Genomic DNA, 25,144 nt, shown 5'->3' with positions numbered 1-25,144 from the left:
AAGGTGGGTCATAGAGCCAAGTAGCATAGTAGGTTAAAGGCTTTCCCCGGTGTTCCCTGCTAATATTTCATAGATTAACATCTGCTTGAAGGAATTTTGATGGGGAAGCGTGACTGAGAGCTCCTAGGAGAGAGACAGTTGATAAGAGTCATAGAGCCATGAAATGTTAGTGCAGGGATAATCTCCAGGGACAGTCTAACTCAGCACTCTCCATTATATGTGACACAAAGGCCTCCAGAGATGTAGCGATGCTTCTGAGCCCACTGACTGAGCAGAGCAGGGACCAGAGCTAGAGGCATTCTGCTAGTCCACCCACAGGGGTCCTTCCAGATCATCTAGGAGGTCACAAGGGCTTTCTATAGAGCTTTATTAGAGGAACCTCAGAGCCAGCTGCCCCTGCTGGAGCGGAGGGTGAGGGTGACTGACAGAACAGGGGCTGTGCTCACTGTGCACCACTGTTGAATCCACCAAGGGGTCAACATCAGGGATGGCGACCGTGACGCTGGTGCTCTCGGTGGTAGCCTTGTCCATGTTGGCTGTCATGCAGGAGAGGTCAGGCTCGCTCTGGCTAATGCCCCGGCCCACGTCCAGCTGGACGTCCCCAAGCAGGGCTTGCTCGCTGCTGCCTTCAGCTTCCTGCTCTGCCAGAGCCGCATCCTTCCCCACTTCCAACTCAGGCTGGGGCTGGACTAGAGGAGTTTCTGCCTCATCAAGAGCTCCTACCAGTCCAGAGCCCCTGGGTACCATCAGACTGTTGGTCCTGGGAATAAAGAGCAGGAGACGGCCATGTTTCAGAAGCTGTCCTAGAATCGGTGATGTATCTGGCTCAAAAGGAAAGGGGAGAGGAGCAAGAGCGGGCCTCCTGGAGAGCACACAGCCTGAGGTATCTTCCATCTCTATCCAGACATACATAAGGGGCAAACACCTCTGGGCCACGCCCACTGACTCATTCCCACCTCTGACCCCACTCTCTACAGAGATGCTCTGGAAGAGAACATCATTTTCATACAGATAGATTGCCTGTTATACTAAGCCATGCCTTTTAGATGGTGTTTTGGCATCTTATAAAAGGGGACACCAGGGCCCATAAAGGTTTCTGTCACAGAATTCCTCACACCAACCTGAGCTCTAGCCCTGCGGGGCCCTCCTGGGACTTACTTACCTTCTCAAGTCCTGAGTTCTTTCCTCTTCATGGATGGTCGGCTCCTTGCTTCTGTGGCTGCCCTGAGGTTCATGTTCTTTCTCTCCCTCAATGGACACCCCTTCATCCAGACTCCGCTCCTGGCTGGCGGACCTGCTCCGTGACACGGAGGCAGACTCCTTGCCCTCAGTCCTGACGCGGCGATGGCGGCTGCGCCTCTGGCTCTGCCTATGTCTGGCTCGGTCCTCAAAAGTCACCACGGTCTCTCCTCCCCCAGCTTCCTGCTGGGTCGGGTCACAGTTTCCATGACAGGATCTGGGCAGCCATGGTGGCTCCCGTTTTCCCAAGGACAAGGGGCTCCTCTGGTTGTCCAGGGCACTGGTCAGGGCCCCTACACTGCCCTTGAGGGAACCCCCGCGGCTGATGCGCTCCTCTTCACACTTCTCAAGACCCAGGCCCAGGGCTAGGCCCTCAATGGGCCTGGGTCTCCGATAGAGGCTGGGGTGAGCGTTGAGTGGGTTGAGAGGGCTCAGTGGATTGAGTGGATTGAGGGGGTTCATTGGCGGGGCCTCTTCTTTGTTGAGGGCTTCTTGGCTAGACATTTGCATGTGCCTCCTCAACTGGCTGGTGCGTTGTTCCCATACAGACATGTGGTGCCGGCGCCTCCGCTCCCTCCTAACAAAGGAGAAGTGGGGGTGGGGGGCTACAGTCAGAACCTGATAGCACAGGCCCGGATTAGAGATGGCGGCTTACAGGAGCCATGAATAGGGATCATGGGGTGAAGGAGCTAAAGGGGAGGCCAGGATCCCAGACAAGAAACACAAAGATGCAAGGAGCAGAGTGGCCACACATGAGAGAGTTGTCAGACCAGTGCCTCCAAGTCCAGTATTGGGTACTTTCCCCTCCAGTCCCTGCTTCTGTGGTGCAGTAGTAAAGGGTGAATGAGTTCGGGACTGAGCTCCATATCCCCAAGACCAGTGAGAGGGGCAATACAGAGACTCATCCGGCCTTCCTTCCCCAGCACGCCTTTGACTGAGGGTATCAATTGGGGTCTCTTATGTACCCACCAATGGCCCTTCATTCAAGGTCAGAGATTCCCCTCCTCTCCCCACCCCTCCCAGATTTTAGCCTGGAACAGCACGGGCTGAGATGCACCTTGTTCAGCTACTAACAGAGATAATGACAGTGGCAAGCAGCCCCATGTGCTAACAGTGGCAGCATCCCCTGAAAGTAAAGGAGCCATGGGCTTCTAGAACAACGACTAAGGAAACCCATGAAAGACTGGGCGTGGATTGCTGGTGATCTCTGTGAATACAAACTATTGTTGAGGACTTCAGTCCCGAGGCCTAACAAGTTGTCACATGGCAGCAGGAACACACAAACATGGCATGGAGAACACAGGCGTGGGCTCCTCGGCTGGAAGGGTGGACACCTACTCCCTCCCTCCCGTGCCTGTGGGCACATGCACGTGAAACCACACGCGCCTGCACTGAGGCCCACACAGAGATGTACACAACTGCCTACGTGTCCTGCCAGCTCCAGTTACCAGTGTGAGCACATGCCCACTGTCAGGCCAGACACAACAGCACACAACACGCCGTCACATACTGTAGACACACTGGTAAAAGCACACACTGAAAGATGCCAAGGGGCACGTCCACAGATGTGCATGGGACACACACACACACACACACAACACACACCAAGGCACACACTGACGTTTATACTCGGTATCACTTGGTCCACGGGCAGGACAGAAACACATCGTCCCCATGCCCACACAGAACCACTCCCAAACACGCAGACCGGTACACACATACAGGTGGCTGCTGCGCGGCTCCCACATCGACATGTGGTGTCTTCTCCTTCTGTCTCTTCTGGGAAAGAAAAACGGACAGGTTCAGTCCACCCCGACCTCCAGGACCTGCAAGCCCCACAGCCTCTGGCAGACATCCAGAGGGAAGCCAGATTCTCTAGCATGTCCACGGGGCTTCCCTGCATCTTCTTGCCCTCTGGAGACTCCCCACCTACAGAGCTCCCACAGCGACTTCCGGGTCCTTGTTATGTGCAGCTTACACCGATCTTGTTTCTGAAGCATGCATGCAGAGTCCCAGAGGACAGACTACTTCTTACAGGCTATAGCTCTCAATGCTTAAACACCAGTTCCCGCCGAGCTCCCATGACTACCCTCTCGAGTTCTGCTTTGATGAGCACTTGTTTCCCCCTCCCCAGTCATTTCAAGGACAACAAGGCACATTCGCCCAGGTAGGACCCCTTCCAGCTCATCACTCCCACAGCAGATCCTGGCTCAGTTTTATGGAACGTAGAGGAGACAAATGGTCTGTCATGTACACCAGTGGGGCTATAGAGCAACCCAAGGCCAAGGCCATGGCTATACTCCAGAGGCCACAGAATGCGAGTGGTGCCCTTCAAGGTTTACCCTGTTTTGCTGGGTAAAACACAGAATTGACCTTAGGCTGGTTGCATGAAATATCACTTCTACATACACATTGCATCCTTTCAGATTCAAGTTTGAGGAGCAGTCAGAGTGATGGGATGGATGGAAGTTGCAAAAGTAGAAATGAGTGTGTCAGCACAGGGAGATGGCTGGGGTAGAGCAACTCATCTGAGAATTCCCAGAGTGAGCCTGCTCTAGCCCTAGAACTGGAGGACCCTGGTGCAGCACAGTGCGGCCTGCTGGGTATGGGAAGCAGGGACATGATTTGCCTGTTCTGAGAAGACTCATCAGTGCAGAGCATGCCAGGCAAATGAACTCTGCCCTACTGCCCTATCTCATGCACTTGGAGGGGAGCCTCAGAACAGGGCAGGACTGAGGAAGCAGAGGCAGCCAATCTAAGCATCTATGGGGATCTGGAAGAAACACAAATGAGCTTGTATGTACACAAGTACTCATTAGTGTAGACGTCATTGCAGAGATGCTGTGAGCTCCTCAACAAAACACATCTCCCTCAGCATCGGCAGCCTGTGCCAAAGCAGGGCACAGGAGAGGTGGGAAGCATGGGTAGCATATAGAAATAGATGCACACACTCTAGACAGGCAACAAGCACACCCACCGCGAAAAGCGTATCATGTCATCTACGTGAAAATTCTCAAGTATTCAAATTCCAGCCTTCTAAGCGCATGTGTAAGTATATGGGAGGATTCTCTCTCTCTCTTTCTCTCTCCTCTCTCTCGTCTCTCCCTCTCTCTCACACAGTTTTACTTCGTTTCTCTCACACACGTACTTTCTGTCTCTAGTAGGCATTCAGTTTCTCACACACATGCATACTCTCTTACCCACGTATACACATACTTATGCACACACACACACTCCAAGCAAGAGAAACTAATCTTTGTCACATAGTCAGGCATATACTTCACACTTGACTCCACCTGTCTACTCATGTAGTAATATTCCAGGTTGCTGTCATGCTCCAAAACCACATGGAGAAGCAGCCACTAACTCTAACTTGTGTGCACGTGATCTGTGTACACTTCACAATAGCCGTGTAAAGCAGAAAGAGCAGGAGTCCTCCTTCCCATCCCAAACGTGGGCAAACAGAGGCAAACTCTGAGGTCCTAAGTGGTTCTCTTTAAGGCCACAGAGCATGTTAGTGACAATTAGGGCTACCACTGGGACACTTGGGTTTGTGCCGATGCTCTTTCCATGGCTATCCATGGCAGCCACAACTCTGCTTGCCGGAAATCAGTTGCTGAGAGGCACACCCGAGCAAGGCACACATCCCCCGAGATCCCTCCGAGCAGCGGTCCACACGACATGGCATATGGACGGCAACCAAGGCCCTGCTGTCATCCTACTGTGGATGTCTGCAGCACCTACTCCACCTTCATTCTGCACCGCTGCTCGCTGCTCAATTCCCACAGCCCCGTGCCTACCCACATCTCATTCATTCCCCTCTCCTATAAATAGTTTCTACTCTGGGCCAATCATCATTCCCAATCACATCCCTCCAAAGCCTCCTCTCCCCCAAGCTTCCTCGTCTCAGTAAATAGAACCACCCACTCCTGGCGGCAGCAAGTCCTACCCATCTGCAGTTCTGGATACCTGTGTGTGTGTGTGTGTGTGTGTGATTTTAGCCAAAATTTATGAGTTCAGAGGAGCAGGGTAGAAATTACTCAGAACCAGAGAATAGTCTGAAGAGGAAGCAGTTGTTTTGGTATTCCCCAATCAATTTTTAAGGACTTCTATTTTTCTCAGAGTTGCAGAAAAGGGACTTAGAAGGCAAGCCTTCTCAGCTTTGGGAAGCAAATGCAAGCCAACAGTAGAGAAAGGAGGCCCCCCATAGAATGGTGAGCGTCACAATGGATGAGGTAGAAACTGCTCAGAAGATCCTCCATCCCATTAAGACTTGGCCACCAAGAACTCTTCTCTCTCTGGCTTTAAGCTGGTTGACAGGGACCAGTAGGCTCAGGATATATTTTACTTCTCAGTGGGTTCCCACTTTTCCCACGGATATGACAGGACCCCTCACACAGGTCTCCTGCATGCCTTGATTATCGTCAGGAATTCTGTGGTTCTTTTCTACTGGCTCCCTTTACCGTGCAGAGGCCAGGCAGGACTGCACTGAGTCCCCCAGTTCTCCAACGGAGGACAGATCCTGGCTGGACCCTGGGAGAGTGATCCTAGCTCCCCTCCATATCAGCTTCCCATTCAGTCTCAAGTCTCTTCCATCTGGACACTGTTTCTACGAAGCTACTAGAAAAGCCTCTAAATTAGCTTCTGTTTTGCCAAATCCAGTAATTTCTTCTCTGTCCCCATTGGGAGTGCTCCAATAGCATGCAGTACCCCTGCTCCCTCCCATGTATGCTTCTAGGACACCACTCTCCTCTGTTACTTGGCCCCCTAGCTACACTCCCTTGCCTCTTTCCCAGCTTCTCCTCTGCCAGAGAAGCGCATGCTCAGGCTCTGTCCTCAGCTCCACTCTTCCCCTGTCCCCACTCTTCCTGGGTCATCTCACCCACACTGATGGCTTAAATACCATCTAAATGCAAATGACTTCCCCCAAATCTTTATTTTAATCCCAACTTCTCTTCTATGCTCCAGACACGTGTAACCAATAGCCTATTCACACACTTGGATGCCTTAGAAACATCTCACATTCAATATGGCCAAAATGAACTCTGGATTTCCGTTATCTCTGTGAAGTACCAACAAAACTGCCCACCTTCCATGCAGCTGTCTAGGTCCCCAAACTATAAAACTGGTGAAAATTTTTTATTTCTTCTCTTTCTGTCTTTTTTTTTTTTTTAAAAAATTCTTATTCCTACTGCATTTAACATTTAATCCATGAATGTATCCCACTGGCTCACATTCTAAAATCTAGACTGAGTAGAACTGACATCTCCTCCGTGGCTACTTTCCTTGTCTAACTCATCAACACCCACTTTACGCTAACAGCAGCTGCATCTCACTGCTTCTATGCTGGGTCCTCATAACCCATTTTCTACAGAACAGAGTGATGCTTTAAAGTGGAAACCACACGATGCTACATCCTTCCATGTTAAGTATCCCCGTGATTTCAACTTGAATACATGCTAAATCCTTCACCTGAAGGTTAGGACCTCTGCACCGGCTGGTGCCAAGTTCACTGCTCTCAGTATCTTCAGTCCCCCTGGGTCTCTATAAGCCACACTGGAACTTGCTGGGGGACAGTTCCTTCAGCACACCATACAATTGCCTTCTGTATGTTTAGGTTTCTATTTATACAGAGTGTCTCTTAGATTTATCTAAGTGGTGCCCCCCCACCAATATTCTGATTACCTGCCCTATAACGGTGTACTATGGACAGTTCACCAATACAGGGGGTGCCTTCCTGCGGCTGATTATTACAGGCATTGAAGACTTAGATTTAGCCCCAGAAGCCCAGGGTCAGCGTTTGGATGGCCTACTCACTCAATAGAAGGCATGTTGGGTGCAGACATCGGGCTAACCTCCTTGGCCTTCTGCAGTGCATGTTTCTGGTTGAAGGCTTCTTCCTCCTCCTGTTCGTCCTAGACACAAAGCAGAGAGAGTTTGTCTAGGATTGACATAAATAGATTGGCTTCCTTCAACCCTTCCCAGGAGCCCCAAAGCCCAAGCAAGATGAGGTAAGCAAAAAAAAAAAAAAAAAAAAAGGTGTTAAACCCTGTCATGGAGGTTCCCTGCATGGCATATGGGTTTCTAGGCAGAGATCAAAGTTCTTCACCTATATTTTTTAGGTGTTTTACAAAGAGAGAGATGGAAACTGTGTGTGTGTGTGTGTGTGTGTGTGTGTGCAACTTCCCATTGAAGGGAGAAGAAGGCATTGCATTCCCCTGGAACTGGAGTTACAAGCAGTTGTGAGCCACCCCATATGGTGCTTACAGCTAAAGCTGGGCCCTCTGGAACACTTTTAACTGCTGAGCATCTCTGCAGCATCACCTCAGCTATATTCTTGCTTGAAGCCATGACAACAAGGAAGTAAGTCCAGTTAGTTGATAGAAGTATTCTGATATGCACATCTCCCTAGCCTGCGATGGTTTCCACATGCAGTATTCCACTGGAATTTTGCTGTAATGTGGTGGGGCAGGTAGGCAGGTATGTCTTGTCCATCTTATATCTGCGAAAGCTGGTATTAATGGAGGTCAGTACGTCCATCAAAGCTAAACCAGCCACTAATGGAAAGATGCAGTTTTCAAAACTGGTTTTTCAAATACTAAAGCTCATATTTTCCTTTCTGTATTATAGAGATGAGGGTTTTAAGAGATGTGAGAAGACTAGGCAACATATCATAGATGCAGGGGGAAAGTTCAGAAAGCCTCAAGATGTTGTGTACCTTCCTAAAACCAAATTTACATTGTGCAGCAAGGATTTTTACCCATTTTGTAGATCACCCCACTGTAATTAATACTGTCTCCTCCCAGGGAGTGGAGAATTCCATGAAAGAAAGGGACTTTGAGACTGACAGTATCTGATTTCATAGAAACTTTCCTAGAGTGACCATGGCCGACGGATTACCCTGGTAGCCTTAGTGCAGGAGCTGCGATGCCCCTGAACACTCTTACATCCAAAGCCCTTGAGGATTTGGTCACATAGTTGAGGTCACACTGACACAGGTCGTAGTAACAGAGGCAGAGCTTAAAATCTAGAGTTCTACTATTTTCCTTGGTTTTGCATTCTGTAATTCTGAGAATGACCCATGTGAGGGCTCACAGAGATTTTCTATATGCCACAAGAGACCCATGCTGAACCAAAGCTCAGTAACTCAGTGAAAGTAAGCCAGGCTTCCCACATGGGTGTGTGACTCTCCAACCATCTAAAAGATGGTTAGACATTCCAGAAGATGACTCTCTTCAATATAGTGCTTACCTTGGTCAATTCCTGGGCATTGGCCAGATTGTCCACAGCGATGGCCAAGAATACGTTCAGCAGTGTGTCTGTGGGTATGGGTTAAGGGTGGGCAGGCAAGCAAAGGAAAAAGCTTTAGCAAGTCTGAGAGGGTCTCTCCAGAACTTTTCTGCCTGAACACTGGAAACTAGCAGTGGCAGGGACCAGGCGGGACAGAAACTTCCTTCTACAGGACATTATGCCTTCCCTCTTTCCACAGAACAAAAGCCTGAATCAAACCACCTGGAAGGGCGAGTATGGTGGGGAAACCCTCAGACAGCTGTGGCCCTGATGACTAGCAACAGGAAATAAAAGGATCACTGAGCGATGGGCAGGGAGCAGAGTGTCAGTACTCATCTCGACTCTCCCTCCTGGAAGGCCGGGATCTCACTTAGACCAAAACCAAAGAGAAGGAGACCAGCAGCTTTCTATAAAGGGTGCTGACTTACTTCTCTTCTTCTTCTTCTTAGGCTCCCAGAGAGCTTCCAGGATTCATGTGACAAATGTCACAGCATGGTCACAATTCATTCTCAAGTCCACTTCCATTACATTTGCTAACTCCTAAGGTCCCAGTTTTCTGTATTTGAGACCCGTATGTTGCGGAACATGAAACTAATTTAATAAACCATAAAAGGATGGATCTGGCTCCTTCGAGTAACAGGAAAATCAAGAGGCTGCCATTGTGACAAAGTGGCCTTCCATTCTTCCTGTGCATTCCTCACATCTAGTTTATCGTCTGATCCGACCACTGAAAGTCCTCAGGACAAAAGCCTTTCTTCTTTGTGAGGCTATAGGCAGCTGCCTCAGAATGTTCCCACTGAGCTCTATAATCCAATTCAAGGTGAGTTTCATTCCCCCAGGTACCTCATAGTTATACAAATATTCACAGTTTAGAAGATGCATTTAATGATTATTTCATTCAATGCCTACAATTAGTAAAGGAGATATCGTTATCTTCCTTTGAAATGTGGAAACAAAATCTCCAAAAGAACAAGGGACTTTTCTGAAGACCACACATCTAGCTAACAAAGAGTGTCCCGGCGACTCAAACCCCAATCTTCCTGCTCTAGATTTTTCCACCAGTCTTGTTCCCGTTGCTGTGATCCAACACCCCAACCAAAGTGGGGTTTATTTTACCTCCCAATGCCAGGTTTCAGGTCATCATAGCAGAGAAGCGAAAACAGCAGTAGCTTGACATAAGCTTTAACTCGTCCCTCTCTGCACCTGACTACGTGTGGTGACAAGCAGCTCTGAGTTTCAGGTGAGCATGCTGCCTGCCTCATGATGATGGACCACATGATGCTGAGCTGTGAGCTAAAGCAAACCTCCCCCTCTAAGTTGCGTTTTGCCGGGGTATTTGTTTTTCCCTCAGCAATAGATAGAGCATGAGGTGTAAGATTTGAAGATATAGAATTTCATGGTTAGTCTTCCTTTATAGGTTTATATTGACTTCATGAGATCTAGTATTTTCTTTTGTCTTATGAGGTAAGGAATAGATGAACCACCACCTACATAGCAAAAATGGTTCAACATATAACATCAATATAATAACTACTAATACTTAATGATATTAGTGCTCATTTTGGTACTTATATTTATTTTGAAATTGTATGACACGGTAGGCTCTGCTGTTTATAAATATGTAACTAATTCATTAGTATTATGATCTGCCCACTATTTCAGGATTCAATGATCTCAGGCCTCACATATTTTACAGAACTCATAGTATTTCCAACCATTTAGCATATCAGCATTACATGGTATTATTTGTATACTGTAGATTTAGGCAATTACATCTTTTTAATGCTTGTATTCTTCCCAGAATTAGCATACAAATTCCTGAAGATGGAAATCTTGTTTCCTTTAGTATGAGCGAGCATTGCCTATGGCCTCTCACCTTGCCTACCCCAGGTCTCCTACCACCACCCCATCATCTCCTCAAAGGCTGGTACAGGGAAGTAATAACACTACAGAAGAAAACTGTTGCAGGATACAGTTTCCAAACAAGGTGAGCACAATGAAGTAGATGGCAGACCACATGCCCGAGCTGACCCCACCCTGGGAGCGGATGCCGTTGTACATCACCTCATTCCAGTCTTCCCCCGTTAGGATCTATGTGGAGCAAACAACAAGCAGGTCAAGACTCTGGCTTGGCAGAAAAGATGGGGCCAGTGTGAAGGGCAAGATACAAGGGATGGATCTTTTCCATCTATCCCTTTGCTTGACTTCCTGCTAAGGTAGGAGTAAAAGCCATTTCTATAAATATTAATTTTTTTTGGGGGGGGTGCTTTGAGACAGGGTTTCACTATAGCTTTGAGCTTGTCCTAAAACTAGCTCTTGTAAACCACACTGGTCTTGAATTCACAGAGAACCATCTGCCTCTGCCTCCTGAGTGCTGGGATTAAAGGCATGTGCCACCACCACCCAGCAAATAATTATATTTTTATAAGGAAGAGAATTACAGACATTCAGCATAAAAAGAGAAGGAGAAATACTCCTGCTCATCATATTTCAGAGTCCTTCCCATGCCCAGGTTGACCAGTCTGTGGGATTACATGGACCTGGTGGTCTGATCACTACCTGACTGTTCCCATGGCAAACAACACATTGTTCCCAAGACAGCAGCACGATTGGAAAAGCCTCAGTGGTTCTAGGTGGGAAGCTGGGTTCTTTCGGCCTCAAAGACTGCCTAAGTAGTATTTTTCTTCAGCTGTAAGAGTCTAAAATATTACTGATGTTGAATTTTCCTTATGACTTAAATTTTTTTTTCTCTTAATTGTCCCTACTGCTTTGAGATGGCAGGGTAAAGATATCCCGTTACTTCAATAAACTGAATACAGGTCAGAAAATAGTCCAGATTTTATACTAATCACCGATGTGATGCCTGAATGTCTCAAATCTGAGGTCTTGCAGATTCACAGGTGTGGGAAGAAGAACAACTAGCATTATCATAGGACCCTTTTGCTGGTGGTGACAGAGGCATAGGAGCTTAAGGGATTATTGTAATGATTCCTCAGACAGGAGGAATACTGCTCTCTTCTCAAAACAGGAGTCCTAACACTCAAGACACTGCCTTCATTACGGTGTGGCCTATGGGTCCCCACATTGCACTTCTGAGCTGTCAGTTGCCCTCATACCTGGAACACTGTCATGATAGCTGCAGGGAAGGTGTCAAAATTAGCTGAAGGAGTCCCATCATTAAAGTTAAACCTGAAAAGGAAATTCAGGGAGAATAAAGACATCATTTACCAAGTTTCGCAGTCCCAAGATTAAAGTTTTCATCACTTCTTTTCTCCTCATCCCGCCCCCACCCCCGACGGCTCTCCCTCCCATATGCTCTATGAAGATGGTAACCGCATTTCTGAAAAAAAAAATGATGAGGTTTCAATGGTACAAGTTGTAAGACAGAGTTTGGGCTGGTTGGCAGTTATGAGGCTCCATCCTGATCATTTCATGGAGAGCTTCCAAAGGTTAGGTCCTATATGTAACAACAGCAGAGACTTCTCAGGTGCATCCACAGACTATTCAGACCAAGAGCAAACAGGACGCTGACACACCAAATCAATCACCTTGGTACTTGCAGGCCTAAGACTACTCAGAGCTTCCTTTGGATGGAAAGTCCCCCTGGCCCTTACCTGCCTCCAAAGAGCTGCATTCCTAGGAGAGCGAAGACAACGATGAAGAGGAAGAGGAGGAAGAGCAAGCTGATGATAGACTTCATGGAGCTCATCAAGGAGACAACCAGATTCCTAAGGGATGCCCAATACCTGGGGAATCCAGACAAGGTTACAGCTGTTGACACAGTACCAAGTCATCCCCAAGGCTAGCTTGCCATCAGCCTACAAGTCTGAGATAAACTGTCTTCAAGTATCAGGAAGATGCAGTGGTAGCAGCGTGATCCTCCCCTAGGAAATGTGTCATTCAATGTCTAGTTTGGTCTTTAGAGAAGGGAGAGCTGAAGGGTGTATGAGATGGAGCAGGAAGGGGGAAGCAAGGAAGAGAAGTGAATAAGAGTTCAATTCTCAAAGGTGGTGGGAGGAGTCCAGATGTCATCACTTACTTGGTTATTTTAAATATCCTTAGGAGTCGGAGAGCTCGTAAGACACTGATTCCAAAAGATGTACCAGGTCTGAATATTGCCCAGACCACCTCAAAGATGCTGCCCACTGTGACCTATCAGATAAACACAGCCACAGTGAGAAGAAGGAGAGAGAAGACAGGAGCATCTTGGTACTTAGTCCATTGTTACCAACTCTCATTGGGCTCTGGGGAAATTGAGAAACTTTCTCCCCAGACAGTCCTAACTCTAATCAAATGATACACTTGAGAAGCTACCAAAGAAAACCATACTTTGGCACCCACACTCCACTGTTGCCCCTCTTCTTCCTAATTTTAAACTGGCTCACTGGGCATTGGTTTACTAACTTGACCTTCATGAAATTACAATACATAGTCACCACTTTTGCACAAATTTGATAGCAACGGATGTTCCTGCGTCATATCACCTTATAAACACAGGAAAAGGAGAGGTACTCACATCATAGGAACCAGTTTGAGTTAGTCAAGGCTGTGTTCCTATCAAAATACCAGAAAGGGTCCACATTCTCTCATCATTCTAGACTGCAACTTGGCCGAGAACATTTCTGTACTGTTGTGTTAAATACCTTTCCATGTAAATCCTCAATGTAATAATATCTGTGCTGACATAGGGTATGATTGCTATAGGAAGTCATAATTGCAATAACCATTTCAAGATTGTTGTTGCTTGTGGGAATTGGAGTAGAATCCAGGGCCTTCTTTGCACATGCTAGGCTAATGGTCTATCAACACTGCAGCCTCAACTTCTGCTTTTTATTATTGTAAGTTATGTGTAGGTGTAGGTATGCATGTGAGTGCAGGTGACCCAGAGGCTAAATCATAGGCTCCCCCTGGAGCTGGAGCTCTAAGTGATTGTGAGTTGTCTGACACGTGGTACACACCTAACTGGAGGTCCTTGTTAGGACAGTAAGCACACTTAACTGCTAAGCCATCCCTCACCTTCCCAACTTTTGCTTTGTGAAACAGGGATTCACTATATAGCCCAGGTCACCTTGTAATTTCCTACATAGCTTAGGTCGGCCTCACACTTGTTAGTCTTTGACTTCAGCACCCCGAGTATTGGGGCATGCCACAATGGCTAGCTTTGAGTTACTTTGTGATTATGCACTATGGAATGTTGACTGTGTTGTAGACATTGTCCTGGGGGAAATAATGAAAATCCATCCTCAAAGCAATGCTGAAGAGTGTGTCTATGAGAAGAGCAAGGTTAAAACAGTCTCCCACCGGCTATCATGCCTGGGAGTTGCCTGTGCTCAGAACTGTGTGTTCTTGGTGAAAATCTAGATTGGCAAGTGCTCAGAACTGTTCATCACCTGACTGGAGCTTTGGCAGAAAAGGGAATGGGTTTGGCAGAAAGAGAGGTGGCTCATAAACCTAAGGTCCTGCTTCTCTGTTCCAGTGTGAATCAGGTATGTGAACCAAGCATTGCGGTGTCTATCACCTTGTGCATAGAGGGCAGGCTAATCCCTAACACTCCATACCTTGAACAGGACTCCTGTAAGCAGTTCAGGAAATAAATGTGCAGGAATGTACCTTGAACACTATTAACAAGACACACACCTAAATGTTATACAGAAGGCAAGCAGCTAGACGGAATGTTCTGCAAGGAGTCATGCTAATACGAGGGTCTGTGAGTTCACATGAGGGCATACCTAGACATTTATGTTCATTTTCGAAAATAAACAAATGTATAACCTCTTTCTTCTAATGCCACCTCTAGAATTAAGTCCTTTTTCCTGCTCTCCCAGACTTCACCCAAGATAATAAGTGGTTTAAAATTCTGGCTATGTGTAGCTTTGTAAAATCTCATTGAGCTACACAGTTAAATGTACACTTTAGTATATGTGTTACACATCAATAGAAACATTAAAACTCAAAGAGGGTTTTAAAAAACCAAACAAATCTTTGGCCGGCAAGGATCCATTCACTTCTGAACTCCCTTTATCTCATCATACACATGCTCCTTTTACGACTTTGACTTCAGTGGCTCGTGCCGTGCCGAGTGACAGGCCAAGCTGCTTATCTAAAACCATGGCCTATCAACATGAAACAGAAGGACATGCAGGCTTCCGAGGACTTACCCCAAAATCAAAGCAGTTGAATGAGGAATGAAAATAAAGGCGTGGTCCCATGCCATACATCTTCAGGGACATCTCCAACAGAAAAAGTCCCAGAAACAAAAATTCTGCATAGTCTGAAAATAGTAAAAACAGAAACATTTGTCCCAGAGATGGTGTGAGCTCTTCTGCCCGTCACCTGACACACACCCCTTGTAGAGGAGCCCCAGATCTCAGTATGTAAGGAGATAGCATCGGGCAAAGCCTATTTTCTGAGCATTCTGCTCTGGGCTGAGCCCCTGGCCCAACCCATGGTTGCCATTTAGCAATATGAGAAAGGTTACCATTAGCCTTCTAGTAGAGGGTGGCCCTCAGAGAAGAAAGGTCTGTGCTGTGGCCTGACTGAAGAGGCTAGGTACCCTCATCTATACATCACAGTCTCCCCGCTATCACTGACACCCAGAGGCAATCATGTCCACACATTTACGTTCCTTTTTTTTGATCCATTTGATGTGTCCGTTGTTCTCAGGACTTTCTCCCCAGCTCTCAGTGATTCAAATTCTTTATACCACTGAATCCCCATAAGAAACTTCTAGGACCCAGGGCACAACACTGCTGTGAGATGCCTTTCTGTATACTGTGAATATGTTTTATGACTATTGGTTAAAAAAGAAGTCAATTTGGCCACTAATCAGACAGAATAGAGCCAGGTGGGAAACCCAAGGAGAGATACAGGGAGTAGAAAGATGGAGTCAGAGAGATGCCAGCAGCCGTCTGGGAAGAAAGATGTGAGGTAACAAGCCATGGGCTCATGGTAAAATATAAACTAATAGAAATGGGCTAATTCCATTGTAAGAGCTAGTTAATAATAAGCCTGAGTAAACAGGCCAAATAGTTTATAATTAATATCAAGCTTCTGAGTGGTTATTTTAAAATAACCTTGGGATTGGGCAGTACAGGAGAAAAAAACCAAGCTCCGTTTATACAACACTCATGTGTTAACTCATCAGTAGTATTTACCCCTGCAGATAATAAAGGCCAAGAGCAGTTGTTTGATAATCCATCCCTGCCTTGCTGCAGCTTTGGCATCCTTCAGTGTATACAGTCAGCATGCCTTAGGTTCTTTCAATCATTTTTACATAAAACCAAACCATCCACCTGAGGGGATAGCAATTGCTATTCACTTACAGAGGAGGTGAGTGAGCCACTGGGGTTGGTTGTGATGAACAATGGCCACACAGGCAGTATTGAGAGCCACAACACTCAAGACGATCCAGTAAAACACTTGGGATTTGACCATGTGCCGGATAGAAATACGCAGAAGCCGTTCCTTGTGCCGGAAATAGGAGGCCCCATCTACCTTTGTGCTCTTGATACTGGCTCTGGCAAGAGGTGTGCCTAAGGAAGGGAAATGAAGAGGAATGAGACTACAAAATACCCCAGGCCCACCTTCTCTGGCATCCACAGGGAAAGTTGGACAGCTTGCTTGAGTACCAGGACAAGGTGACCGGCACATTGCAGACCTGGGCAACCCCTATGTTATGGGCTAAATAATCTCCACAGGGAGGGACCCTGCTTTTCCTCTCCAGGCACTCTCAAGTCCTAGGAAACTGAAAGATTCCCAAGCAGGACACCAGGCAGACGCCCAGCATCTTGAATCCTAAGATACAGGATCGGGAAGGTATCTGTAAGAGACTGGGCTTCTCTCTTCCCTTTCCCTTTCAATATGCTTCAGACACCGGAATCCTCCTGCTGCTTTGTCATATTTCTGCCACGGGCAACATAAAGCAGCATGGGCTTTGTAAGTCTCTTCTGCTTTTTAGGATGGAGTGAGAGATCCTGCCCTTTTTCTGGGGAGGAAGAAACCTGTCAAGAGCCAGAATCTGCAAGAGAACCTAGGATTGAACTGCAGTCATATCAGTGGAAAGGAATTAGTTTAAGTTTCACAAGATGGAAGTAGAATGGTGCTACTCTGTTAAGCAAATGGCTTCAAGTTCTCCCGAGTGGGTCACTAGAAGAAATAGGTCCTGAGGATCCTTGAAAAATATGGGTTGAGTATCCCTTATCCAAAATAGATGGATGAGACACAGTTCAGATTTCAGATTATATGATAAAGTATCTTGGAAGAGGGAGCCATGTCTACAGATAAAATCCATTTATGCTTCAGATATCTCTTATATGCATAGGCTGAAGGGAGCTTTATACAGTATTTTAAATAATTTTGTGAGAGAAACCAGTTTCACAGTGTGGAATTTTCCGCTTGTGGTGCCACAGCATTGTTAAAAAACATTGTCTAATTCTAGCGCAGCTCAGATTTGGGGTTTTTAGATTAGGGATACTCAACCCGTATCCCAACGTGGGTTCTCACTGTCACACCCAGGAGAGAAAGGATACATCTGCAAATGAGATCCACCTGTCACACTTGAAGAACCCTAAGCCCTGAGTTTCATGTACACAGCATCCCCTGGTCCTTTCGTCTTTTCTGCAAACCATTGGCATCTAGGTTAGATTCCCATGCCTTCCCTTAATTACATCCCTACATTCGGGATCCTTTGGGTTCTTTTTGCTCCTTGTGGGTTCTTCTCAAAAGACAGGATCTTCATTTTCATGGGAGCTCCAGAGAAGTAAAAGAAGATCTAACTGGATCACTCACCCACAGAAGAGATATCAACGCAGTGCTCATCGCTGGAGTCTCGGGTCATGGCCTCCGTCCGGCTCCTTTTGATGGTTGCCCTTCGAAGCACTACGCCAGGGAAGGGGAAGGCCAGTGAGAGGCCATAAGTACACCCAGATCATCCTGGACAAAACTTTGAGGGCTGTGGGCTGAGAGGCCTTGTACAAGGGCCCTGTGACACAGGTGTTGGCCTTTAATACCGGAACCAGGGTGAGAGGAGTCTGAAGTCTACAGAATGGCGGGCAATGCTGGGCTTGCCAGCACCTGCAGATGCTCATAGGTTTTGAATCCTGGTTGGAGTTTATCTAAGTCTAAATGCAGTAGGTAAACAGACACTCCGTATCTACGTGTTCTGGCTCTTCATAAGCAATGGCACTTCCCGGTACTGAAACTGGACCCAAGATGATGCCCATACATTTTAAAAGAAGATCTCTTCATAGACCATGAGTTGTATAATGGTCTTTTCATTGAACTCTATCAATCACATGCCCTGGAACAATGCAACACTTGGGCTTCATTTCCATCACTTTAAAAGGCATTTAAATCTGTGACTCAATTCTCATCGTTTTAAAGCATGAGGGATTTTATTATGGAGAGACTTGTGTTTCAAATCCCAGTGCGGCCCCCCTCTTCTTTCTTTCTTTCTCCTCTTTGATGGAGAGAGAGTGCCACCGCCTAAGAGGACTAACGCCAACGAAGCACAGCTCAGCGCGCCTCCTTACCTTCCAAGGCTGATGTTCCAGCGTTTTTATTTTCTTCAGCAAGCATGACTTCCTCTGTATGGGAACAAATGGTTTAGTAAATTATCTGTAAATGCCAAATTATTGTACAAAATGAAAACCCCTCAGGGACAGTTCTGACTTAAGGCAACACGGCGAGAATAAAAACAGTTCAGAGCTCATTGTGGGTACCAGCATGGAGAGAAATGGGGCCTCACCAGGAAGACAGGCTGCTCAGAACAAGGAGGAGGCTGTGTGGTGAGGGGCTCATGAGGGGCGCTGACGAAGTGCATGCTACTGCAACAGATGCCCAGTGGGGGAGGAGGGAGAGGTAGTGTTAAAATCCCCTAAGTTTGTGAGGGAAAACGTTCTATTTCTGGTTTTTTTCTACCCTGGTTTCTTTCTTTGCTAACCCCTGAGAAAGTACTTCCTTCTTCCTCTCTTCCAGGCCACACCATCTGTCTCCCCATTTAGGAAGTGAGGCCATGTTTTGACTTTTACATGTTCACTACTCTGAGGCAGAGCCCAAGGGTCCCTGGAGCAAAGGCAGGGTTTAAGGTGTGCCTTCTTTGTGTCCCCACCAACTCTGCCCTTCTGGTTGAGCAGTGCTTGAGCTAAGGAAGTGTGGGGCAGTCTGAATCGGCCCCTGTGGTATAATAAGAAATTTATAGGTACACACACACATTTTTATCTCTGGTTCCTGCCACAGAGCTGTCTTTTATATGCTAATGAGATGAGTCAGAGCAGGAAAGGGCCCTGGATAACCTGGATAATTTAGGGATAGGAGCTGGTAGCCAAAAAAAAAAAAAAAAAAAACCCTCAGTGACATGATCAGATAGGTAAAATTCTTATACTCAACAATTTCTACCTTTGAGGAAGAGAAGAGAGCCTGGAGTCACAGTGCTTTTACCAATGACCAATAATTTAACCCCACACGCCCATGTAAGGAAATCTCTACACACTTCCCAGACAATGGAGAGTTTCTGGGTCAGTGAACACTGCTGTGAGCTTGTGGGCTGCTGAGCCTCATCCTATACATTATCCTGTGTATCCATAGCCTATACCGTTTATGCGCTGCATCCTTTATAGGAAGCAGTAAGGAGCTTTTTCTTGATGTCCAGAAGTTATCCTTTAAAAAAAATAATAATCACTGAATTGATAAGAGGAAGGGATTATAAGAATTTCCAGATGTATATTTGGACAGGCAGAATCGGAGCCCATCTGGGATCCCACTTCCTGGTTTCTAAAGTTGATTAGCCTAACAGGACTAAGGCTTTAACCTGTAGGCTGTGTGCTACTTTCAGGTGACGCTTAGTGTCAGAACCAATGCTTGAGTGCACAGCGGGTGCCAGCGAATTAAGGACCCATTGGTTCCAGAACATGCACTCCTTTGTTGGTATGTGAAAAGATACCACATGGTTCCTGGAACCACTTCTCCCAGGCTTCCTCTCTTCAGAAGCAGTCCTGTACTTCAGTGAGCTGTCACCAACTGATAAATATTATTTCTACTAAGACTTATGAGTAAACCTCACCAGAAACCTCTTCAAAAGGTACAAATAAAACACAGCCTCTCTGTCCTGTGTCTGATGAATTCCAAGGTGTCCCTCTAACAGTGATAGGGTTAACTTTTGAGCTCAACCCTACTATAGCCCATAGACATTTTGACAACCGTTTCCAAAGAACCAAGCTTGTTGGACAAAAGTTTGCAGCAGACCTTACTAAGCAATGATTTAATGGAAGCACTTATAACAAGTAGACAAGCACTTGTAGGCAGGTAGAAAAGGGTAAAGCTATTAGTGTAATTCTAACCTGCATACAAAATTGAGAGCGTATAGAATATGTTTCCCAGGGAACATTTTGAGGTCTGGGCACTACCATGCAGGATAGCCATTACAGCACATTCTGAATGTTTATCTGAGGTCTTCAAGTACAAGCCTCTGGTGAAATTCCACATTAGCAGATAAAGTGTCACAGATGGGGTGCTCCTTCATACAGATATACATGGTTTTTGAGACACTTCAGAGCACATTTGTAGGGTACCACTATAAAATCAAGTCCTTGATAAACTATCTCATAGCAAACTTAATTACCTTACCAGGAAGTCACTTTTGCTATGCACAGTGCCTGGCTTTGAAATGGTCAGATCTGAGAGCTCCCTGGGCAGATGGAAGACGTGGAGGGCTGCTGAGGACTTCTGAGAAACACTTCAAGGGCTCTGGATGTGCTCAAACCACCCTGCCCCCACCAATGCCTTTTGCCAAGTCCGCTTTCTAACTTGAGTCTTTCCAGGGAAATGTAACCCATATGTCTCTGATTCACTCTCGCTCCACTTGCAAAGGGAAGGACCAGGAAGCACAATTTGACTTTTCAGTGCGTCTTTTTTTTTTTTCTTAGATGGGGGAAGAGAACTGGCTACTGGGAGAAAGGGAATGTCGGAATTTTTCGAGGATTAAAAAAGCGCACTGCAAAAGAGCAGCGTTCCATGGCACCCGACCCTGGGTGGGGTCATGATAGGGTCCGGGAAAAGTCATTCCTGGGTTTGCTGCCAGCTCACTCAGCAGTTTGTCAGATGGCTCCACCGCTGAGGATGCCAAGGACAGTTGGAAACTTCAAGCTGGCTGTCTGGCCTGGAGGCAGTTCAGCTTGCCTTCCCATGGTCAGGCAGACTTATTTACTTACCATTCTGGGAAGAGGGAGGAGAGATTTATGTTTCTCTCACCCCTACTCAATAAGCTTGGAGGAGAAGGGGATGCAATGGACACACAATTGACAGCTTAGCTCCTGCCTCCAGGGATGACAGGAAATATGGATGGCCAAATCAGGGAGTATGTGGTCTGGGTGATAATCCTATATATCCCTTCTCAGCCCTTACAGACAATAAAAAATTGACTCCTGAGCTTAAAGAGGGCTTTGGGATGTTGGTGGTCACACTAAGTGTAACTGCATCATTGCAAGTTCCTATGGAAAAATGGGGCTCCTAGAATTAGCATCAAATTATGGTTCTTATTGTCCCTTTGTGACTTCACACTTTCTATTGTGTTTCTATTGGCTTTCTATTAGGAACAAAAAAGATGCTGACTGTCATGTGCAAGGTTTTCTTTAATTATTAAATAAAAATCACTCTTTGCTCTGGAGGAAAAATGAAGATATATAACACTGATTCAATCCAGTCCTTAAAATAATAACAAAAGCAAACGCTTCCTTTTTATTGTTCGGTACTAGGTGATTGATGTCTCTCATAAGCACCTGAGCCACCTCAACTCTGGTGACTCTGCACCAATGCCATCATGGTGGGTCTAGACCCATTCCTATAGCTGGGCCCTAATGATTGCCATGCGTGAGCAGTGAAGATGGCTCAGGTACCAGGCGGCTGAAACACCTGCCCTCAACTCCTATCTCCTGCCTGGACAGCTGCAGGGGTCCGCACCCTCATCTCTTCCATACCTCTGGCCCTGTCCTCTATGGTCTAACTCCAGTGCTGCAAACATAAGGCCCCTTTAAGATTCCAAGTCACGGCACCTCTGCTCACTGGGAAAAGTCCTGTGGCCCAGCAGGTTGCACACGGAACTGCTGTGACTGCCTTCACACTGTCTCTCGCCACTCCTGCCCTGATCTCTTCCCCTCTGTAGCAGAGCAGCAGTGGCCAATCCCTTAGGGAGGACTTGGAGTTATGAGTCCCCTCCCCCAGCTCTTCCCAAGGCCAACTGCTCATCTCCAAGTCTCTACACAGCCGAGTTCACGCCGAACCCTTTTATGGGAAACTGGAGCACAAACCCCCAACACAGCTCTGCTTGATCTGCTTCCCCCACTGTACTCATCACCTTCTTGTGAGTTGGTAGTTATTTTGTTTATCGCTTGCTTCCCAACTGCAGAAGGATGAGTTCCAGGAAACATGAGCTTTGGAGGCATGGTAGGCTATCTGGCTCAACTCTGTACTCTGAGTTCTGGCACTAAGTAGGCACTCAATCTTTATTTGCTGAATCTACAGATTACCAGTCCTAAGGTGGGGCAAAGCATCAAATATCACCAGACCAACTTGTGGAAGGTATTTAGTTGAAGAGAGAAGAGAGTCAGACCCTAGAAGATCTCCAAACAGAAGGGGAGCCTAAACCCTCACAGGGCTCTCAGCTCTAGTTTAGGTTGCCCACTGCATGGTCTTAGATGTACTGGGCAGGGCTAGTCAGCTATGCATGGGCAGTTACCCACCAGTGCCCTAATGCCAGGCCTTAGCTGCTCTGTCTCTCCAGGCACGGTAGCCATTCAACTTTCTCTCCCCTTATGCAGGCCTTACCTGCTTTGTCTATCCAGGCACGGTAGCCATTCAGCTCTCTCTCAATCTGTTGCTGGCGCCGCAGCTTCATGAATGCTCTCCGGTTCTCCACCCTCTCTCTTTCTTTGGCAAATTCCCTGTGGACAACAAGAACACTCCTCTGAGATTGCACAATGCCATGATGAAGAGAAAGAGGGAAGCAAGAGTGAGTATTTGATAGCTTCTAGTTACCCTATTTCTACTTTCCCTTTACCCAAGCTGCAAGATGATCTCCCTCTAGTGTTCTACAGAAGGGAGCTGCATTCCACCTCAGGCAGAGGCCTCCCCATCCTTTACCCTGCTTGCTCTATGCTGAAAAGAAGAGTTTAACTATTTGGCGATCTGCTTCAGAATGGTTCGTGTCTTTAGCCACAATGGCATCCTTGACCCTCTCAAAGGCACTTCTCCCCTTCATGCTTTTGGTAAGTGACTGAAGTATATTTGCCAATGAGTGTATGCCAGCCCAGGCCCACTAGCTCATCTAATCCCCACAAGGTGCTAATACAATACTGTTAACATTCCCATCTGTAGAGGAGACAATTTGGTGTGGGAAGTCCTTCGATGGTTTGCTTTTATTGGTTAATAAACGAAGCTGTTTTGGCCAGTGGCTTAGCAGAATAGGCCAAGGCGGAAGTCCCAAGCAGATAGAGGAAGAGAGAGTAGGTAGAGTGAGCGAGAAGCCATATAGCCCCTCTGGAGGCAGATGCTGGGGATGGAACTTTACCCAGTAAACCACAGCCGTGTGGTGATACATGGAATTAATGGAGATGGGTTAGTTTAGGATATAACAGCTAGCTAAAAATATGCTTATGCTATTGGCCAAGCAGTAGTGTAAATAATACAGTTTCTGTGTGGTTGCTTCAGTTCTGGGTGGCCGGGAATGAATGAGCAACCTCCATCTACAGCAATTAAGGCTTAAGTATCAAAATAACTTGCAAGGATGCAAAGTCAAACCATGTTGCCATGGTGTCCGGTATATCGTGGTGTTAATAGGGAATGACACTGAAGGCCAATAACACTTATAACATGAAGGACTAAAGGGCTGCTGATGGCTGGTGTCCATTTTATTTAGTGGACAACTTATAAGAAAGGAAGAAACAACGAGACAGAACCTGGCTCTTAGAAAGAGACGGCGGGAAGGTGAGTAAGGCAGAGGGCGGTAAGAGTGAGGAAAGCTGAAGAGAAAGAAGGTCAAAAGTAAGGAAGAGCCGGTGACAGGGAGAGGAACAAAGCATGTTTTAAAAAGGCTAAATCTTAGAGCTTGGGAGGGAGCTTAGTTGGTAAAGTTCTTGGTGCACAAGCATGAGGCCCCATAGCTTGAACCCTAGGACCCATGTCAAAAAATCCAGGCCTGGTGACATGCATTTGTAACCTCAGGAAGAGGGGAATGGAGAAATCTAGCTGTCTTCAGGAAGATCCTTAGGCCTCACTGGCTAACTAGCCTAGTTCAATGTCAGGTCCAGTTTCAAGCAATTAAAGTAGATGGCTCCTGAGTACTAATGCCCAAGGTTTATCTCTGATTTCCATGTGCATGCACACACACAGACACAAAGTCTTAAGCTCCATAAAGAGGAGGGGGAAGATAAGAAAGAGACAGAAGAAAAGGAAGGAAAGAGTAGATGGCTAGTACTCAGAGTTCCTTGGTAGAGAAAAGCCAATGGGTTATCAGACGGGAAAGAACCAGTCACCTGCTATTGGACATCTCCAGAAACGACCTCTACCAATGCCTCCTAACTATCATGCTCCCAGGCCAGCCACCCCTTGCTACTGTAGTGGCATAGGAGCACAGTTGGAAGCTAACCATATCCAGACAGAAAGGTAGAACAGCCGCTGTTTGAGTCCTGCCTGCTGATCCCTAAAGTCGGTGGAAGGAGAAAGGAGCAAGGGACTGAGGGAAATAACACAGTTGCAGCAGAGGGGATGGGATGATGGTGGAACAGGATACAGACAGATGCCTGCTCACGCTTTGCTTGGACTTTCTGTATACAACCCAATAGCAATGGTTGCTGTCAAGTTGAAGATATGGGGACAAGGCATATGCATGGTTGAAGATACAATGAGTCACTTAAGGTACTATGAAGGGAGAAGTAAAAGTAAAGAGTGACCCAAGGTAGGGAGGGTCTAGGTAGTGGAACTCAAGCCCAGGGATGCTTCCTGGAATCTTCTTTTCTGATTTTAACAATCAAGAAGTAATAGTGGTCTGGGTAATTCATAGCCTCACTACTCACCAACATTCTTACCTGTGGTTCTTTGATTCATCCCTCCTGACTTAGTGTCATTGTTCTGTTGGTTATACTATCAAAATAGTACTTGAACCCACCTTCCCTTCCTTCCTCACTGCCTTAACCCTGGACCCCATCTTCTCTGCCTGGACCATTGAAATGGTACCTACTTTGTTTCTCAACTAACTATGCATCTTCCTTCATTTCATATATTTTGTGCTATTACTCATCTTTTTAAAGGATCATTGTCATCTTAAACTTCCAAACCCCAAGTAAGAACCATGATAAATAACATTCATCTTTTACTTCATCAAGCCCCTTCCTACATGTTGCTCATTCAATCTCTACAGCTATTCTGAAAAGGCAATAAAATAGGAATTTTCATTTCCAATGTAATAGTTAAGTCATTTGATCTATTCTAAGACATGGAGCTGATATAAGCACCCAGGCCTGGTTGCTCAAAGAGCTCAAGTCCTTCCATGGTCCACCACTTAGCTGGCTATAGCCAACCCGTATCTCTTCCCATTTCATATTTTCATATATACTTATGTCTTGAA

General features: G+C 46.5%; 1 protein-coding gene across 9 annotated transcripts in view; it reads right to left on the bottom strand.

The window, feature by feature from the left end:
* Cacna1e (calcium voltage-gated channel subunit alpha1 E) overlaps window positions 1-25,144 on the bottom strand; it is a 425,171-nt gene that overhangs the window by 66,771 nt on the left and 333,256 nt on the right. For 7 of the 9 annotated variants that reach the window (XR_007590547.1, XR_007590546.1, XM_050135146.1 and 4 more), the window contains 14 exons: window positions 22,348-22,463; window positions 18,060-18,113; window positions 17,317-17,406; window positions 15,852-16,061; window positions 14,688-14,800; window positions 12,569-12,681; window positions 12,144-12,275; window positions 11,646-11,718; window positions 10,503-10,620; window positions 8,491-8,558; window positions 7,057-7,154; window positions 2,962-3,018; window positions 1,163-1,816; window positions 447-760 (listed from right to left, as the gene is read on the bottom strand). Coding sequence is in view for 7 of the 9 variants with exons in the window: in XM_050135146.1 (XP_049991103.1) it covers window positions 447-760; window positions 1,163-1,816; window positions 2,962-3,018; window positions 7,057-7,154; window positions 8,491-8,558; window positions 10,503-10,620; window positions 11,646-11,718; window positions 12,144-12,275; window positions 12,569-12,681; window positions 14,688-14,800; window positions 15,852-16,061; window positions 17,317-17,406; window positions 18,060-18,113; window positions 22,348-22,463 (2,210 nt within the window). In the remaining 2 variants the exon portion in view is untranslated. The remainder of the gene's footprint in view (window positions 1-446; window positions 761-1,162; window positions 1,817-2,961; window positions 3,019-7,056; window positions 7,155-8,490; window positions 8,559-10,502; window positions 10,621-11,645; window positions 11,719-12,143; window positions 12,276-12,568; window positions 12,682-14,687; window positions 14,801-15,851; window positions 16,062-17,316; window positions 17,407-18,059; window positions 18,114-22,347; window positions 22,464-25,144) is intronic. The other 2 variants (XM_050135147.1, XM_050135148.1) reach the window with 2 other exon arrangements.

The sequence above is a fragment of the Alexandromys fortis genome, unplaced genomic scaffold (assembly GCF_014885135.2).
Source record: "Alexandromys fortis isolate MF-2015 unplaced genomic scaffold, M_Fortis_MF-2015_v1.1 scaffold_21, whole genome shotgun sequence".
NCBI lineage: Eukaryota > Metazoa > Chordata > Mammalia > Rodentia > Cricetidae > Alexandromys > Alexandromys fortis.
Note: the sequence above shows the minus strand (reverse complement) of the source record. Positions and strands in the feature narration are given on the sequence as shown.